The sequence below is a fragment of the Orycteropus afer genome, unplaced genomic scaffold (assembly GCF_000298275.1).
Source record: "Orycteropus afer afer isolate SDZICR_OR568_19922 unplaced genomic scaffold, OryAfe1.0 scaffold00036, whole genome shotgun sequence".
Taxonomy (NCBI): Eukaryota; Metazoa; Chordata; class Mammalia; order Tubulidentata; family Orycteropodidae; genus Orycteropus; species Orycteropus afer.
The window spans coordinates 17,573,594-17,593,896 of record NW_006921623.1 but is presented as its reverse complement, the minus strand read 5'-3'; the positions used below and the strand labels follow the sequence as shown (position 1 = coordinate 17,593,896).

At 36.8% G+C, this 20,303-nt stretch overlaps 1 protein-coding gene across 1 annotated transcript in view; it reads left to right on the top strand.

Moving 5' to 3' along the window:
* The first annotated feature begins 1,692 nt into the window (after window positions 1–1,692).
* ATM (ATM serine/threonine kinase) overlaps window positions 1,693–20,303 on the top strand; it is a 197,133-nt gene continuing 178,522 nt past the window's right edge. Inside the window, exons 1-4 of the mRNA XM_007936616.1 lie at window positions 1,693–1,764; window positions 1,845–1,957; window positions 3,678–3,823; window positions 7,920–8,084. Coding sequence (XP_007934807.1) covers window positions 1,693–1,764; window positions 1,845–1,957; window positions 3,678–3,823; window positions 7,920–8,084 — 496 coding nt within the window. The remainder of the gene's footprint in view (window positions 1,765–1,844; window positions 1,958–3,677; window positions 3,824–7,919; window positions 8,085–20,303) is intronic.

Sequence of the window (20,303 nt, the reverse complement as noted above, 5' to 3'; positions counted from 1 at the left end):
CACAGCTTGAGGAAAAAAATTTAAGGCTGCCTCTTCTTGGAAGTGTCATATATTCAGTAAACATGCTTTTTTTTTTTCACACTACGAATAACATTTCTAGTATATTTAGGAAAAAAAAATTTACCCTCATGGGTCTTTGAATACTGCTCAGGTGATTTTATTAATTGGATGCTAGTTTCATTTTCCTTACTGATTAAGTTAAGAGGTCTTTAAAGTAAAATTGAAGGAGAATGGAAAGGATTCCCAGATGAACCATGAAACCAAACCCAAACCCAGTGCTACTGAGTTGATTCTGACTCATAGTGACCCTTATGGGACAGACTAGAACTGCCCCATAGGGTTTCCAAACGTGTAAATCTTTATGGAAGCAGACTGTCTTATCCTCCTGTGGAACAGCTGGTAGATTCAAACTGTTGACCGTTCGGAAAGTAGCCGAATGCTATAACCAATATAACACCATAGCTCCTTAGATAAGCCATGGAAAATGAAAATGACAGTCTTTGTCCTTAAGAAGTTTACAGTCAAAGGAAAAAGAACATCTTGTAAATAACCTGTAAGCTACAACAGCATAAAGTGGAGGGTTTAATAGTGATAAGAGTCAGAAGAACAATCAGTTAATACAAAGTTAGAAAAGAATTAGAGCTACCAGCCAATGAAATGTTTAGGTAATTTGCCCTTATTAGAGGGCTCAAAGAGAGGCCAATAATTTTGTAGGAACGATCCTTTCCTTTTGTAAGTCTTTCAGTTCCTCCCAATTTTAAGATTCTGTGGGATTAGTCAGAGGCAGAGAAGCATACTTGATCTTGAAAGACTGAATAGAATTTAGATAGATGGATAGAAGGATGTTTTCCTGTCTTTTTTCTCGAGATAAATATGTATTTATATGTAATATGCCTATAAATGCTCATTTTTAAATTACAGTAAACATTTATAGGCTTAACAGAAATGAATCTGCTTTGTGTGAAGGCTCAAATAATATAGATGATGCTGTTCTTATAAAATTTTTTTATTTTTTTAAAGTACATCCAGGGAGGGTTTGATTACAACAGACAATCTAATAAGAGCTACTCCAGTGAAATGAGGCATAGTCAAATTTCTTTGAACTTGCATATTTGCAAGTGATGTTACTGTAAATATGATTTCCTTCTAAAACAGAAATAACATTTTCCTCCTGGTTTTGTGTATTAAATGAGAACCGTAAAGTCAGTTGAGATGTTCAGTGCCAGGTAAGACTTACTAGCTCTGATAACTTCTTGTATATTGGTTCCAAAGCATAAGCAATTTAAGGTTTTGTGTTAGGAAAATGATAAGAGTATATAGAAGCAAATGGTACTTTTAAATAGTTCAGACTACTGTTAAATCCTTACATGTTCTTATTCTTTGCTTGGCTGTCTTCTAGTCATCTTTTGTGTCTCAAGTTAAATGTGATGTTTCCTAGAAGAGGTCTCAGAGCATTAAAATAAATGGTACATATTTATATCTTACTGGTGGAAATAGCATGTATTTGTGTTGAAGCATTTAGTTTTAATCTAAAAATCTCATTTAAAATATGAAATTGCTGAAAATAATTGTGCCTTTGATCACACTTATACCTGGTTGTACAGTTACTTAACTATATATAAATGCCATAAGCAAAATTAATTTTATTTACTTATTTTACAGACAGTGATGCATGGCCTGAAATTCTGAACCATGAGTCTAGCACTTAATGATCTGCTTATTTGCTGCCGTCAACTAGAAAATGATAGAGCTACAGAACGAAGGGTAATAAATTGCTTAAATGTACGCTTCCCTTGAATTAGGTATATAATTGGTAACTTATTATTTTCATTTTTCATTTTCAGAAAGAAATTGAGAAATTTAAGCGTCTGATTCGGGATCCTGAAACAGTTCAGCATTTAGATCGTCATTCAGATTCCAAGCAAGGAAAATTTTTGAACTGGGATGCTGTTTTTAGGTATTTTATTAAAATTTTTTTTTTCTTTCTTGATTTTTTTTCTGTATTTCATTTTTATTTGTTTTGATATTACTTATTTTGTGTGTGTAGGTCTTACTTATTTTTACTGCTTATATACCACAATAGGAGCTCTGGTGGCGTACCACCTAAGGCATTTGACTGCTAACCAGAAGGCTGGTGGTTCAAACCCACCAGCTACTCCTCGGAAAGAAAATTGGTCAATCTACTTCCATAGTGATACCGCCTTGGAAACCCGAGGAGGTGTCTCTATAAGTCAGATCCGACTTGACAGCAGTGATTTTTTTCTTATATTTCACTCTACCTTGCATATGAAATTAGTGCTTCATAATATAACACTAAATTATTTAATGTTTAATAATTTAATTTTTAAAGGAGATTGATGTAGAAAAAAGTTTTCAATTCATTTGTCATTAAGATGTCTTAGTCATATCTCACTCAAAATGGAGAAGAAATTCCTTCCAAATTGATTAGTTCATAAGCTTTATTTCAAATTAGACAATGAAATGAAGCTATAGTAAATACTTTATTATTACTTTCACATCTTCAAATGTTGCTTCTAATAATAAGTAACTACATGTGTTAAATTATAATAAAACAAGTCAGAAGATTAGAATAAAATACTTGCCATGTAGGTGTAGCTGGAAAATAAAACTCAGGCAATGGGAGGACACAATTATTTCTGTACAGGAATGGCAAACAGGTTTGGTACATTTTTACATAGAGATATAATTTCCAGCCATGCAGATCATTTATAACTAGAAACAGATTATGAGTCTTTGGAAAGATGAATAAAATACTTTAAATTAGTGTAGACTCCTGAAGGTGTTTTATACTTGAAATATTTGCACTTGAGAGGAAGTGTATATATTTACTTGTCCTTCAGTGTTCAGAATAATCTATTTTATTTTTTTTGCCGGTTTGATACTAGATTGACCAAAAAAAACCAAACTCACTGCCATTGAGTTAATTTGACTCATAGAGATACCTCCTTGGGTTTCTGAGGCAGTAGCTCTATGGAAGTAGATTGCCCAATCTTCTGAGGAGTGGTTCGTGGTTTGAACTGCCAGCCTTCTGGTTACTAGTCAAAATGCCTTAGGTATTACATGGCCATAGCTCCCACTAGATTGACAGTTATGGTTTAAATACTGATAACATGGGAAATGCATTCTTCCTTTCTTCTTTCTTGGTTTCAGATAATATAATAGAGTTGTTACCTAAGGCTGAATACTATTCTGTATAAGTTGATCAAGTAGGCCAAATGTGGGCCTGGCATTTCCTCATTACTCATGAATATCTTCTAGGCAGGCTTTGTTTAAAGGCTGGAAACATTGTTAACCACTTAGAGAAAGAACTAAGTCATGTACAAAATAATAGGAAAGAGGTGAAAGAAGACTGAGTGCTCTTAATGGCTTTGCAAGCTTTTAATATAAAATGAGAGCAAAGGCAATGAAGCAATAGAAAATCATAGATGTTTTAGATTAAGAGCTTTGAACATCAAACTTTAGATTGGTGTTAGGGCAGTTAGATTCTAAAAAAAAAGATTTAATTATCTAAAAAAAAGATTTAATTATTTAACTGGTACATTGAGCCTAGCAATGTGGTTGGAAAGATGTTCTTTGATGATATGTGAAACTTTTTGAAATTATTATATTTAAGGATTTAATGAGTTTCTGAAATACAATTTTGTTTTTCTTAAAAGATTTCTACAGAAATATATTCAGAAAGAAACAGAATGTCTGAGGATAGCAAAACCAAATGTATCAGCTTCAACACAATCCTCCAGGCAAAAAAAGATGCAAGAAATCAGTAGCTTGGTCAAATACTTCATCAAATGTGCAAATAAAAGTAAGTGAAATATAGATAAATGGCTTAATGGGTTACTGTTGCTTGAGTTTAATCTGAAACTGTTGCAACAAAAGTTGATTGCTAATTTTAAGTTTTACTAAATACAATGATTTTAATACTGTAGGTTCGGATATGGGAGGGAGGGATTTATGCAAGCAAGGAATGATAGAATATCAGGTTTGAAAAATTAAAAATTACTATTTCAACTACTCATGCTTAGATCCCCTCTATATGTTGCTACCACATAGGTAAGAGTGCACCCTTAATAATTAACGATATCTTTTGAGACATTCTATCCTCTTTGAAAAGCTGTAAGTGCAATTAAAACTTTTTTCCATTTGTTGTTTCTACCTTCAAGGTATTACAGAAAAATGCTAATCATTTTTCCCAGCATTCTTTGAGATATTTGAAAATGGCTGTGATATTTTCCAAGTCCTCTAAACTAAACAGACCTACTTCAACTTAAGTATATGACCTAATTTTAGGGGCACTCTTTGTTGAATATTCTTTGGTTTAATTTTATCTCTTTTAAAATGAGAGGCTCAATTTCAATAGCTATCTTCTGATTGGTATAGAGTAGAGAAGACCTCTTTTATTCTAATGCATTCTAAGATCACAATAATTTTCTTGACAGAACCCTCCCTTTCAACTGAGGCTGACAAATAATACATTCTAGGACCTTTTTTGGTCTTGGTAAGCCATTTAGCTGCTGACTTGAACTTGTACAGTTGAATTTGAAGAGTTAACTTTTTTTTTCCTTTAACCCAAAATGCAGGCTCTTGTTTGACTTATATAGAAAAATGAGTTCTACACAATGCTCTAAAGAGAAGCAAAAATATTTAAGGCCTCCAGGGCACTGACTGTTTACTTTTCACATTTAGGAATGTGGCTTTGTGATAACAAGTTTAAGAATCAGTGAAGCCTAATGTTGTTAAACATTTTTAAACAGGAACACATAGATTGTTACCAAATGATAGTTCAGAATAGTGATAATGAATCTTAGGTATATAAGATAGTAGTTTATAAAAAATTTAGCTTTTCACCTCATCTGAGATGCTAGTTTATATCAGTACCTGCAAACCTCTGTCAGGGACACTATCAGAGACAAAAACTATGTGGCAATATTTTGTACCTGCTTTTTTCTTTATCCTGCATGGTAGCCTTGCATCCAGGATAATTTTGTATTTTTTCGTGGTTAACACTGGGGACTTAGTGTGTAGTTATAAAGTGTGAGAGAGACACAGAAATTGAATATGCCAATTTGTAGCCCATCAGAAACATTGGTAGCTTAAAATTTTGCCTTCCAGTAAAAAAAATCTTCAGTTGCAAAATTAACAGTGGTGATCACATTTAAAAATGTATTAATATATCAATATGTTGGTTTATAAGAAAGAGTGCGTTAAGCTATCGAAGTAAGATAATTTAAATGTTTGAAAACTGTTATTTTTATTTAAGGCTTCTTATCCTTTCAAATTTGGTTTTATGACTTAAACATCTTGATGTAGAGGCAAAGTCAAAAAAGCATCTATCACCTCAGCTCCCTTCTTCACTTTTTTTTTTTTTTTTTTTAAGAGTTGATGGATTAAAGAGAATCTAGATACATGTCTAGACTTTGCCAGTCTTGTTTAACATTGGTATCCAAGGTGTAGTGAAAGAAACAGTGATGAGAAAAAAGTAAAGGGCAGCTGGGAAGGAATAAGTAAGCAAGTATTATTCATTCTTTTATGTCAGTCAGCATTTGTTTGCTTCTGCACAAAGCACAGCCTAGAGAATAAAAAACCTACCTGTGAAAAATATTGAGTTCCATGAGTTCTCTTCAAATCTCTGCAGGCAACTTAGTTGTCCTTTTGAGACAGATTTTTTTAGGAAAGAATATAAGCATAAGTTTTGAAAACACTTCTCACAATTGGCAGAGGGAGGATATATATTGGGATAAAGGCATGGGGAAATATGCTTGTGTTCTAATATTTACATAGTTCTTTTGCAAGTGTTTATTGAAGATCTGCTATTGGGGCAGTGATTGGGCTATATGTTAAGGATGTAGAGATTAAATAATTTCTTCCTTGAAGATCTAATAATACAAAGGAAGTTATAGATAAAAAATTGTGATAAGGACTGTAAGAGATACATAGTGTTACATCATAGGCCAGGTGCCTAAAATTATAAAATAAGCCATAGGTGAAAATGATTTTGCAATTATACCAGTATAAATTTATTTACCATAGTTTGATACTTGTGAATATGACATAGTCAGTGTCATCATATCAGAACACAATGTCTAATCTCAGCATAAGAAAATTCTAAAACTAGAATATATTTAGATGTTCATAATAAATTGTACCCTGCTCATAGCTTATAACAAGTAAGTGATGTACAGTTTTAAGACTAAATTAGTACTGAAATACAATAAAATTTCAACTGTGAGTTCAGTATGATTTGCTGAAAATAAGAACTTTTTATAAAATATAGTTTATTTACTTTTAAGGATATATGTCCATTAATGCTAACTTCTCATGATCTCAAATAAGTAATAACTATGTTAAAGTCACAGCTTTACGTATTTGTATGTGACAAATGCTGTTACGGGTCTTGAAAGAAATTTTGTTTCGTAGGGTAAATATCACAGTTTTAGATTTTTCTAAAACGAAATCTTCATAAAGAGTGCCAGGACTGTTTGGATCATTTAAGTCTAATGTTAGAAATTGAATTATTAAGGGCAGAATGGATGATTTTTGTTGTAAATATTTGTATAGGGGTTGGCAGACTTTTTCTGTAAAGGGGCTAAATAGTAAATAGTTTGAGCTTTGCAGGCCATATAGTCTGTTGTATCTATTAATCTCTGCTGTTTTAGTACAAAAGTAGCCATAGATAATACATACATTGATGGGCATGGCTATATTCCAATAAAATTTTATTTACAAGAATGACCTGCTGGCGGGACCATAGTCTCAGGGGACATCAAGCTTAATTGGCATAACATACTACACAAAACATTGTTCCACCTCCCACTTTGGCAAGTAGCAACTGGGATCTTAAAAGCTTGCAAGCTGCCATCTAGGTGCACTGATGGGTCTCTCCTCGTCTAGAGCAAAGAAGAACGAAGAAAACCAAAAATTAATGGATACAATCAGTCCTAACGGCTGGTACACCATCTGATCTGCAGCCTGTATGACTGTGAGACCAGAAGAACTAGATGATGCCCAGCTACCAATGTCTACCACTTGGAAGAGGATATATGTAGGAGATCCTGGTTAGAGAGGGAGAACAATGTGGAACAAAACTCAAAATCATTTGGAACAAAAAAAAGGGGGGGGGGCAGGTTTGCTGGTCTGATAGAGTCTGGTGGAACCACTGAGACTATGGCCCCTAGTTGCCCTTCAGGTCTGGAATTGAACCCATACCTGTGGCTTCCAGCCAAGCAAAAGACAGGCATATGAGTTGAACATTTACCTGAGTAGCTACACTCCTTGGAGAAAACAACCATGGGAGAAAGAAGGGCTGCTTATGCATTGGGAGACAGCTCAGGGGGGCAGAAGGGCATGGAGGCATGGACACAGGGAAGAGATAATTATCGGGAGGAAGTGGGAGGGGAGCTGTTGCATTGTGGTAAATTGTGGTCAATGTCATGAGACAAAGTGTATATGAACTGCTGTATGAAAAGTGAATTTGCTCTGTAAATTTTCACCCAAATCACAATAAAAAAAAGTGGAGAAAGAAAAAAAAAAAAAGAATGAGCTACTGGTTTAATTTTGCCAGTGGGCCATCCATAGTTTGTCAACCACTGATCACTCTCTAATACCCAAAAATCATAACTACTGCCATCGAGTTGATTCCAACTCACAGTGACCCCCATAGGGTTTCCAGGGCCATAACTCTTTATGGAAAGAGACTGCCTCATCTTTCTTCTGTGGAGCTGCTGGTGAGTTTGAACCACCAACCTTTTGGTTAGCAGCTGAATGCCTTACTGCGGTGCCACCAGAACTCCTTATAAGGCTAATAGTTAAAATAATTTCCCAAGTGACCTTAATTAAATATTAGCATTCCAAGTGTTAGTTTATTTGCTTTAAGATTTATGTTTTGTTTAATTTTTAAATAGGAGCACCCAGGCTAAAATGTCAAGAACTCTTAAATTACATCACGGATACAGTGAAAGATTCGTCTAATCGTGCCATTTATGGAGCTGACTGTAGCAACATACTGCTCAAAGACATTCTTTCAGTGAGAAAATACTGGTGTGAAATATCTCAGCAACAGTGGCTAGGTATGTTTTGAACTTTGTGAATTTTTCCTAGTGTGATGAAATTTCATCAAAAATAGAGTCTATCTGCAGCAACCCCCAGATGACCTCACAGTTTAACAGTACCTAGTATAGTTTCATGGTTAAAATCCGAACCTTGCTTTTTGCTTATTGACTACCTGCAGAATTAAGTGCCTGCTATCCAAACTGGAATGACAGAGTTAAAAGATGGCTATTTCTGCCCTTCAGTTGACAGTCTAGTGGGAGGAAAACCAAAAAGAAAACAATAACAAATCAAAAATTGTGATGCAGTATTATTAATCATATGACAGATACATGTTTGGGTGCATTGGTACATGGAATAATGACAAACTCAGTCATTATTAAAGTAGAAAGAAGGAAAATCAAGAGAGGTGTTACAGAAATGAAAATGAGAATTTAAAGTTGGAAGGGATGTGGTTAATATTTTTAAGTGTTTGGAAAGCTTAAGACACAGAAATATCCATTTGATTAGGCAACTTACAGGTCACTGACAAAGTAAAAAGGAGCTCTGGTGATGCAGTGCCTAAGGCATTTGACGGCTAACTAGAAGGTTGGTGGTTCAAACCACCAAGTATGCAGAAGGAAGATGGAGCAATCTATTTCTGTAAAGATTTACCACCTTGGAAACCTAATGGGGGTCACTATGAGTCAGAATTGACTTAATGGTGCAGTGGGTTTGGTTTGGCAAGGTAATAGGAGCTCTGGTGGTGCAATGGGTAAGTAAGCATTTGGCTGCTAACCAAAAGGTCGGTTTGAACCCACCAGCTCTGCCCCATAGGAGAAAGATGAGGTATTCTGCTTCTGCGAAGATTTATATAAAGCCTTTGAAAACCCTGTGAGACAGTTCTACTTTGTCCTATGGGGTCACTATGACTTGGAATTGATTCAGTGGCAGTGCGTTTGATTTGGTTTTGGTAAAGTAATGGATTTCAAAAATACTGGAATAGAATATACAGGACCCAGTGATTGACTGGACATGCATAATGAGTCTCAGATAGGTACCTAATGTTGCTACCTGCTTATAGATAGGAGATACTGAGAGACCACAAAGGAAGAAAATTGTGACTACAGATTGAAATATTTGAGTTTGTTGGTTTCAAAATGGAGTGGCTCTGGGTCTAACAGGGTTCAGGGGATGAAAATGAGATTTGGCATTAATAAGGTGACTTTCAGTAGACTTGAATCAATGGCCTGCCATGTGGTTTGGTAATATTGGGACTGTGCCTTTTCACTTTTTGACCTTGGGTTTGTCAGCCTCAGCAGCCAGCAGCTGCATGAGTGAAGAGATGCCTTTAGCTTCATTGGGCCAGGAGCAAGAGGCAGAGCTGAAGTCCAGGGTCGAGGGACTTTCACCCAGCTCCTAGAGCCTGGCACTTTGAACTCGAATTTCTAGCCTCCAAAACTGTAAGAATAGACTCCTGTGTGTTAAAGCCATCCATTTGTGGTATCTTCTGTTAGAGTGGCACTAGGTAACCAAAATATACAGGTTGGAAGGCACTCAAAATTCTACTGGGGAAGAGCTGCCTCTTCAGAGTAGAGCTGACTTTAATGATGTGGATGGTGTAAAGCTTTCAAGATCTCCATTTGCTAATGTGGCATGACTCAAAATGAGAAGAAACAGCTGCAAACATCCATTAATAATTGGAGCATGGGATGTATGAAGTATGAATCTAGAAAAATTGGAAGTTGTCAGAAATAAAATGGAACACATAAAGATTGATATCCTAGGCATTAGTGAGCTGAAATGGACTGGATTTGGCCATTTTGAATCAGACAGCCATATGATTTACTATGCCAAGAATGACAAATTGAAGAGGAATGGTGTGATAGTTGGAGCTGCATGTCAACTTGGCTGGACCCCAGTTGTGGGTGGTTTTTCCCATGATGGGATCAGATGACTGAGTTCTGAGTGGCTGGTCTGCCCAAGGGGAGTTTCCCTAGGGGTGTAGCCTGCTTGCAATGATATTCCAAGGACAATCTGGAAGAATGGCATTCCGAACTATAGACTTCCTTGAGTGAGCGGCTCACTGCTCGCCCTGGAGGTCTCAGATTCATCTTTTATTGGAAACAACAACCAATATACTGCATGCCAGCTTGAATCTCTCGGCTCTGCTGTGCTTGCGGGAACCAAGGCGGCTGCTTGCGGGAACCGAGACGGCTCCAAGCCCCATCTCCTCCAGAGACGGACCTTGCGGCTTGGACTCTTCCGCTGTGCTTGCGGGAACCGAGAAGGCTCCAAGCCCCATCTCCTCCAGAGACGGACTTTTCAGCTTGGACTTGTCGGCTTCTATACGCTTGTGAGCCATTTACCTAAGATAAATCTCTCTCTCTCTCTCTCTAAATATATATATATATACCTTGCTGGTTTTTTTTTTGTGTGTGTGTGTGTGTGTGTGTGTTTCTCTAGAGAACCCAATCTAACACAAATGGTGTGACATTCATCATCACAAAGAATGTTTTCAAGATGTGTCTGTCCTGAAGTACAGTGTTGTCAGTGATAGGATAATATCCAAATGCCTATAAGGAAAGCCAGTTAATACTACTATTATTCATATTTATGCACTAGCCACCAAAGCTAAGGATGAGGATATTGAAGATTTTTACCAACTTATGCAGTCTGAAATTGACCAAACATGCAATTAGAATGTGTTGATTATCACTGGTGATTGGAATGCAAAAGTTAGAAAGAAACAAGAATCACCAATTGCTAGAAAACATGGCCTTGGTGATAGAAATAATGCTGGATATCACATGATAGAATTTTGCAAGATCAACGACTTATTCATTGCAAATACGTTTTTTCAACAACACAGATAACAGCTATACATTTGGACTTTGCCAGATGGAGTGCACAGGAATCAGATCAACTACATCTGTGGAAAGAGGTGATGGGGAAGCTCATTATCTTCAGCCAAAACCATACCAGGAGCTGACTGTGGAACAGACCATCGGTTGCTTATATGCAAGTTCAAGTTGAAGCTGAAGATAATTAAAGCAAGTCCACAAAAACCTAAATATGACCTTGATTATGTCTCTCCTGAATTTAGTGACTGTCTGAAGAACAGATTTGAGGCATTGAACACCAGTGACTGAAAACCAGAGGAATTGTGAGATGACATCAAGAACATCATTGATGAAGAAAGCAAAAGGTCGTTAGAAAGACAGGAAAGGAAGAAAAGACCAAAATGGATATCAGAAGAGATTCTGAAACTTGCCCTTTAACAGAGAGTAGCTAAAGCAAATGGAGGAAATGACAAGATAAAAGAGCTCAACAGAAGATTTCAAAGAGCAGCTCTAGAAGACAGAGCCAGTTATTATAATGAAATGTGCAAAGACCTGGAGTTAGAAAACTTAAAGGGAAGAAGAAGCTTGACAATTCTCAAGCTTAAAAATCTGAAGAAAAAATTCAAGCCTCGAGTTGCAATATTGAAAGATTCTATGGGCAAAATATTGAATGATGCAGGAAACATCAAAAGAAGATGGAAGGAATACACAGAGTCACTGTACCAAAAGAATGGGTTGATGTTCATCCATTTCAGGAGGTGGTATAAGATCAAGAACCAATGGTATTGAAGGAAGACGTCAAAGCTACACTGAAGGACTTGGCAAAGAACAAGGCTCCAGAAATTGATGGAATACCCTTTGAGACATTTCGACAAATGGGTGCTGTGCTGTAGGCACTCACTCGTCTATGCCAAGACATTTGGAAGACAGCTTCCTGGCCAACTGACTGGAAAAATCTATTATTTCTCCCCATTTCAAAGAAAAGTGATCCAACTGCATGTGGAAATTATCAAACAGTATTAACATTACACACAAATAAAATCTTGCTAAAGATAATTTAAAAATGGTTGCAGCAGTATGTTGACAAGAGAACTTCCAGAACTGCAAGCTGGATTCAGAAGAGGATGTGGAATGAGGGATATCATTGCTGATGTCAGATGGATCTTGGCTGAAAGCAAAGAATACCAGGAAGATGTTTACTTGTGTTTTACTAACTATGCAAAAGTATTTGATTGTGTGGATCATAACAAATTATGGATAGCATTGAGAAGAATGGGAATTTCAGAACACTTGATTGTCCTCATCAGGAACCCGTGCATAGCATAGACCAGGAGGCTGTTGTTCATACAGAACAAGGGGACACTGCATAGTTTAAAATCAAGAAGGGAGCGTGTCATGGTTATATCCTTTCACCATACTTATTCAATCTTTATGCTGAACAAATAATTTGAGAAGTTGGACTATATGAAGAAGAGCTTGGCATCAGGATTGGAAGAAGACTCCTTAATAACCTGCGATATGCAGACGACACAACTTTGCTTACTGAAAGTGAGGATGACTTGAAGCACTTACTGATGAAGATTAAAGATTTCAGTCTGCAGTATGGATTACATCTCAATGTAAAACGAAAATCCTCATAACTGGACCAATAAGCAGCATCACAATAAATGGAGAAAAGATTGAGGTGGTTAAAAATTTCATATTCTCGGTTCCCCAATCAACACCAGTGGAAGCAGCAGTCAAGACATCAGACAATGTATTGACTGGGCAAATCTGCTGCTTAAAGACCTCTTTTAAGTACTGAAGAAGAAAGATGTCTCCTTGAAAACTAAGGTGTGTCTAACCCAAGTCATGGTATTTTCAGTCACCTCAAATGCATGTGAGAGCTGACAGTGGATGAGGAAGATTGAAGAAGAGTTGACACTTTTGAGTTGTGGAATTGGTGAGGAATATTGAAAGTACCATGGACTGCCAAAAGAATGAACAAATCTGCCCTGGAAGAAGTGTAGCTAAATGCTTCTTGGAAGCGAGAATGGCCAGATTTCATCTCACCTACTTTGGTCATGATATCAGAAGGGACCATTCCCTGGAGAAGGACATCATGCTTGGTAAAGTGGAGGGTCAGCGAAGAATGGGAAGGCCCTCAACAAGATGGATTGACACAGTGGCTACAACCATGGGTTCAGGTATAGGAAGGATTGTGACGCTGGCACAGGACCAGCCAGTATTTTGTTCTGTTGAACACAGGGATGCTATTAGTTGGAGCCAACTTGATGGTATCTAACAACAACAAGAACAACATCATATGACCTTGCGAAAATCACTTATTCTAGGAACTTACAAATAGATTCTTTGGGGTTTTCTATGAGGAAAATCATATTATCTTCAAGTAGAGAAAGTATTTTTTTTTTCCCTTCCTTCTCAAGCCATATGACTTTTGCTTCTTTTTTTCCACAGAAGTGAAAGCAGGCATCCTTGCTTTGCTCCTAGTCTTAGGCAGGGAATCATTCACATTGGTCATTAATTATGACATTAGCTATTGATGCTGGTTTATGATATTCCCTTCTGTTCCCAACCAAAAACCAAACCAAACTCACTGTCCATTCAGCTCAGAGTGACCCCTCCTTGGGCTTCCAAGGTAGTATCTTTATGGTAGTAGATAGCACAGTCTTCCTTCCGAGGAGTGGCTGGTGGGTTTGAACAGCAGTCAGATGCCTTAGGCACTATGCCACCAGAGCTCCCCAGTTGCTGGTAATTGTTGTCATGAATGGATGTTGAATTTTGTTAAATCTTTTCCTGCATCTTTTCAGATGATCATATGGATTTTCTTCTTTAGTGAATTATATTGATGGATATTTTGAATGTTGAACCAACCTTGTCTTCCCAGGATAAACCACATTAGGGTGTTACTTTCACATTTTTTTGTATATTACTAGATTCAATTCACTGATGTATTGTTAAGGATTTCTACACCTATATCCATGAGGAAATTTGCTCAGTTATGTCTTCTTATAATGTCTTCTGTTTTGGTGTCAGGGTAATGCTGGCTTCATAAAATGAGTTTGTAAATGTTCTTTTTTCTGGAAGAGATTGTGTAGAATTGATAGTACTTCTCTTTGAATTGCTGGCAGAATTCTCCAGTGAAACCATTTGGTCCTTAAGGGGTTTTTGTTGTGTTGTTGTTGTTTTCATTGAATGGTTTTTAACTGTGAATTCAATTTATTTAATAGAAATAGGATTACAGGCATACCTCATTTTACTATGGTATACTTTACTGAAAAAGGAGCTCTGGTGGTGTAGTGGATAAAGTATTTGACTGCTAACCAGAATGTCAGTGATTCAAACCCACTAGCTGCTCTGAGGTAGGAAGATGGGGCGATCTACTTCAGTAAAGATTTACAGCTTTGGAAATCCAATGGGGGTCGCTATGAGTCGGATTAGACTCAATGGCAGTGAGTTTGTTTGCTTTACTGAAGGTTTAGTGAAGGTTTGTGGCAACTCTTCATTGATAAAGTCTATCGGGACCATTTTTTCCAGCAACGTGTGCTCACTTTGTGTCTCTCACATTTTGGTAATTTTCACATTTCAAACCTTTTTGTAATGCTATCGCACACTTAATAGACTACCATATAGTGTAAATATAACTTGTGTATGCACTGGGAAACCAAAAAATTGGAGTAACTGGCATTATTGCTATATTCATTTTACTGTGGTGGTCTGGAACTGAACCACGGTGTCGTTGAGGTGTGCCTGTATTGAAATTATGTATTTCTTTTCCAGGCACTTTTGTTAATTTGTTTCTTTCAAGGAATTTGTATATTTTCATTTAAATTGTCCCCTGTATGGGCATAAAGATGTTCACAGTGCCTATTATCTTTCTAATATATGTATAGGCTATGTAGTGATGTTGCCTCTTTTCATTCTCAGTGTTGGAAATTTTGTGCTTTCTGTCTTTTTTTGTTTTACTTGATCAGTCTGGCTAGAGGTTTATCAGTTTTACTGATTAAAAAAACCCTGAAAAACAGCTCCTGATTTCCTCAATTTTATCTGTTTAAAATTTGATTTCTGACTTTATTTTATAGTTCCTTTTGTTTGTTTTGGGTTTTATCTATTCTTTTTCTAGTTTTTTTTAAGACAGAAGCTTAGATCATTGACTTTCTTCTTTTACAACATATTCATTTAATGTAATATGTCTCCCTATAAACACTGCTTTTGCCATATCCCACAAATTTTGATATGCTGCATTTTAATTTTTGTTTAGATTAACATATGTTCTAGTTTTTCTTGACAGTTTCTCTTTGATGTGAATTATTTGGAAGCATGCTGTTTACTTTTCAGTTGTTTGGGCGTTTTCCTGTGAATCCCCCCCCCCCCCCATTTTATACTGTTTCATTCCATTTTGGTCAGAAAAATATTTATCATAGTCTAAATTCATATTTGTTAAGCTTTTATGACCCAGAATAAGTTCTAACTTGGTGAATGTTCTGTAGTCCTTTGAAAACAATATCTCTCTCCTGTTGTTGCATGAAGTATTCAATAAATGGTAATTAGAGTCAGTTGGTTGATGGAATTAATTCAGTTCTTCTATAACTGACTGGTGTGAAAGTATAAATGTTAAGTGAGAAAATGGATATAGTAAATGCTGACAACTCTTCAGAAACTTTCGTTGCAGGAAAGGGATTTTGTGCAGCTTAGGAAGGATTTTTAAAATGTGAGAGTGACTAGAGTATACATAAGATTTAATGGGAAGAATTGACTGGAGAGAGAGAGAATGATTGTTTCAATCCGGAAAATTGATTGTCTCAAGAAGGAAAGATGCCAAAGCAAATGTCCTCAGCCTAGTCTAGGAAGAAGATAGCTTTTATAATAAACAGTTTCCTTGTACAGCTAGTGTAAAGTATTGACACTTTTTACTGTGCATAAATTTGGTTCTTTTACCTCTCTGGTCTTAACTAAAATCCCTAGGCCCCCACTCTATCCTTCCTGGTTACACTAGCCATTATTCATCTTCTCCAACCCAGTGGTTTTCAAACTTTTTAAGTATTCATAAATCACATATACATATTTTTAACTAAATATCATAAACTAGTATCTAAAGCTTCAAAATATACTAGTTGCAAAAATTATTTTAGAAAGTAGATATAAGTCTATGTTTCAAATAGCTTTCTTGATACTTTCCAAATTGGGCCAAATTCTTGTCAGTTGTGGATAGAATTATCATTGTTTTTGTCTCCAAATACTCTTGATTATGAGTTTATAGTAAAATAAGAGAAGTATCAACCATGACATTTTGTTGTTTGTTGGCTTATATTTTTTTTATTTACACTAACCAGTATATGGTTGATCTTTAAGAATCTTTGCAAACAATTTGTCTGTTTTTAAAGATGAATTTGGTGGCATAGTTCCTAAGACTCTTGACTGCTAAGCAGAAGGCTGGCGGTCATAGCCACTAGCCACTCCTTGGAAGGAAGACTGGGCATTCTACTTCCATAGTGATACTGCCTCAGAAACTCAAGGAGGGGTCGCTAAGAGTTGGATCGAACTCGACGGCAGTGAGTTATGTTTTGTTTTTCTTTTTAGTTAAATCTAGATAATATATTCGTTAAATTCACTTAGATGTACACTGTGTCACTATATACTGAAAACCTACTAATGATATTTCTGTGTTGTAATATGTGCTGTTCCCTCAGGATATCTCTCAAGCCTCATGTGACAGAGGAACATTTGATAAATGGAATAAAATTTATAGACCCAAATGAAAGTGCCATTGCCAACTTTTATATTATATATCAGTCAAGCTTGATTTCTTATTTGTAATTAATTTTAATAATGCAAAAAGACAGTTGTCATTGTCATTAAGTTGACTTTGACTTACTGTGACCCCATGTGCTTAGAGTAAAGCTGTGCTCCATAGAGTTTTCAGTGGTTGATTTTTTATAAGTAGATTACGAGGCCTTTCTTCTGAAACCCTTCTGGGTGGACTCTGTACTCTTTCAGTTAGCAGCCAATCATATTACGTTTGCACTGCTATTTTCTTCTCACACTTAATGTGGGTGACCTTGCACACTACTGTTCAGAGTGTTCAAACTCTTCCTTGCTTTAGGGACTTCATCCTTCTCTTGTTAGTGGCTACTTTTTTTTTTTTTTTTAATCTTTTTTTTCCCAGAGGCTGGCTTTTGTATAATTGGTTTCTTTGTTGTCTTTTAGGTCTTAGTTTCAGTGTCACTGCCATTTTTTGATTGCCCTTTCTAAATTTGGACTTCTCTTTCTCTCTTTTTTCTTTTATTTTTTAAATTTTTATTGTGATTTGGGTGAAAGTTTATGGAGCAAATTCATTTTGCATACAGCAGTTCATACACATTTTGCCTCTTGACATTGACTGCAGTTTTCCCACAATGTAAAAGTTCTCTTCCCACATCCTTCTTATACTTAACTCTTCCCTGTGTCTTTCCTTCCCATGCACTCCTGACCCCCGAGCTGTCTCCGTGTGCATATACTGGCCTTCTATTCTGTCATGATACACTTGTAGAAACATTGTCTGCCAGCCCTATACATGGTCATGGGCACACTCCCACCTACGTAGGCAAACTTGATCTTTCAGCCTATCCACCCTTCTATCCACCCATAGATCAAGGTTTATCTTTGTTGTCTTTACCTCCCATGTACCTCTCTACATCTTCCTCAATGCCGTCATGTTGCTCACTCACATTTGGTACATGGCCCTTCCCTTCACCCAAATCAGTATTTGTCTCTACCTGTCTAACAGTGTTCCTTCCCCTCCCCTCCCACCCCAGCCAACAAAAAGAAATTTTCGTTCCATAATATAAATCTTTCCTTGACTTTTTACAATAGCAGACTAATACAGTATTTTCCTGTGATTGACTTATTTCACTCAGCATAATGTCCTCCAAGTTCATCCACATTATGTGGTGTTTTGCAGATTCTGTGTTATCCTTTAGGGTTGCATAATACTCTGTTGTGTGTATGTACCATACTTTGATTATCCAGTCTTCTGTTGATAGGGCACCTAGGTTGTTTCCATCTTTCTGCTGTTGTTAATAGTGCTGTGATGAACATGGGTGTGCATATATCTGTTCTTGTCCTGGCTCTCACTTCTTTAGGATATATACCTGGTAATGGGATTGCTGAGTCAAATGTGTACCTCTCATTTTATTTTCTACTATAGTGCTCTGTTTTTCTTTATAGTTGTTGTTGTTGTTGTTGTTGTTAAGTGCCGTCGAGTCGTTTCCCACTCATAGCGACCCCATGCACAGCAGAACGAAACACTGCCCGATCCCGTGCCAGCCCCACAATCCCTGCTATACTTGATCCCATCATCGCAGCCACCGTATCAATCCATCTTGTTGAAGGCCTCCCCCTCTTTCGTCGACCCTCCACCCTACCAAGCATGACATCCTTCTCCAGGGAATGGTCCCTTCTTACAACATGACCAAAATAGGTGAGACCAAGTCTGGCCATTCTTGCTTCCAAGGAGCATTCTGGCTGCACTTCTTCCAGGACAGATCTGTTAGTTCTTTTAGCAGTCCATGGTACTTTCAGCATTCTCCGCCAGCACCACAACTCAAAAGCATCAACTCTTCTTCGGTCTTCCTTATTCATTGTCCAGCTCTCACATGCATAACAGGCGATTGGAAATATCATGGCTTGTGTCAGGCGCACCTTAGTCCTCAATGAGATATCCTTGCTCCTCAGCACTTGAAACAGTTCCTTCGCAGTTGACTTTCCCAATGCTACACGTCGTCTAATGTCCTGACTGCTGCTTCCGTTGGCATCGATTGTAGAACCAAGCAACGTGAATTCTTTGACAACCTCAATCTTCTCTCCATTTATTGTGATGCTGCTCATTGGTCCAGTTGTGAGGATTTCTTTATAGTACTTTATTGAAAATCAACACATTTCTAAATAATTTGTGGGTGTAAGGAGAATTCTGTTAGGAAATCATCATACTTAGAACTGAATGAAAATGAAAATTACTGCATATCAAAACTAGAAGGCTGTAGTTAAAGTTGTGCTGAGATCATAATTTATAGCATTAAATGCCTAATTAGAAAAGAGGAAAGGTCTCAGATGAACAATGTAAGCACCCACTAAGGTAAATAGAAGAGGGGAAAACAAAAATCAAAACCTCAAAGCAAGCTGAAGAAAGTTTCAGAGCATTAAAAAAAAAAATTGAAAATGGATTGAAAAAAAAGAAAAATCAGTGAAATAAAAAATTGATTCTTTGAAAAGATCAACAGAATTGATAATCTCTAGCAAGAGTTACTAAGATAAAAAGACAAATCGTAGATTATCAAATATCAGGAATGAAATGAAATATAACTGAAGATAATGCAGCTATTAAAAGGAAAATAAGGGCATATTATGGAGCCCTGGAGGTGTAGTGGTTAAATACTTGCCTATTAATCGAAAGATGGAGAAAGTAGTGGCAGTCTGCTGCCATAAAAGATTTACAGCCTTGGAAATACTATAGGGCAGTTTTGCCCTGTTCTGTAGCGTTACTGCGAGTCAGAATTGACTTGACAGCAGTGGTGGATATGGTTTTTTGTTGTTGTTGCTGTTAACGAATAACTCTATGCACATAGATTTGACAACTTAGATTACCCAATTTCTCAAAAACCACAGACTGTCTAAACTCATCCAGTATGAAGTAGATAATTTGAATAGTTCTATAACTATTAAATTGAATTGATATTTAAACACCTTTCATAAAAAAATCAGTAACAAAGCAAGATGTCCACTCTCACCAATCCCACCTAATATTCTAGTGGAGATTTAAGTAAGGGCAATTAGGCAGGAAAGGGAAATAAAAGGCATACAGATTGGTAAGGAAGAAAAAAAAATATCCATATTTGCATTTAGGACAGTCTGTGTATAAAATTCCAGGCTATCGGGTTTAATGGTATTATTTGAGTCTTTATTTTCTTAATTCTGTTGGTGTTGTTATTTGCCATCGAGTGGACTGGACTCATAGCGACCCCTCCTTGGGTTTCCGAGGCCTTATCACAACGGAAGTAGATTGCCCCATCTTCCTTCCGAGGAGTGGCTGGTGGGTTTGAACTGCCAGCCCTCTGGTTAGCAGTCAAATGCCTTAGGCACTACGCTATGAGAGCTCCCTTTCCTTAACTCTGGAAACTCCTTTTTCATACCATGTTGGTTTACCATCTGCTCTTTAAGTCTATTTGTTGTTACTGTTAAAATTTATGGAGAGAATGAATTCATCTGCAGACACATATTGTAGCCTGTTTTGAAACAGCTGGCCTTTCCTCTGCTTACATTTTTATTGAATGTGTTACACCAGCTTTTTAAGCACCTACTAAGGAGCTCTGGTAGCATAGTGGCTAAAGCACTTGACTGCTAACCAGAAGGCTGGCGGTTCAAACCCACCAGCCACTCCTC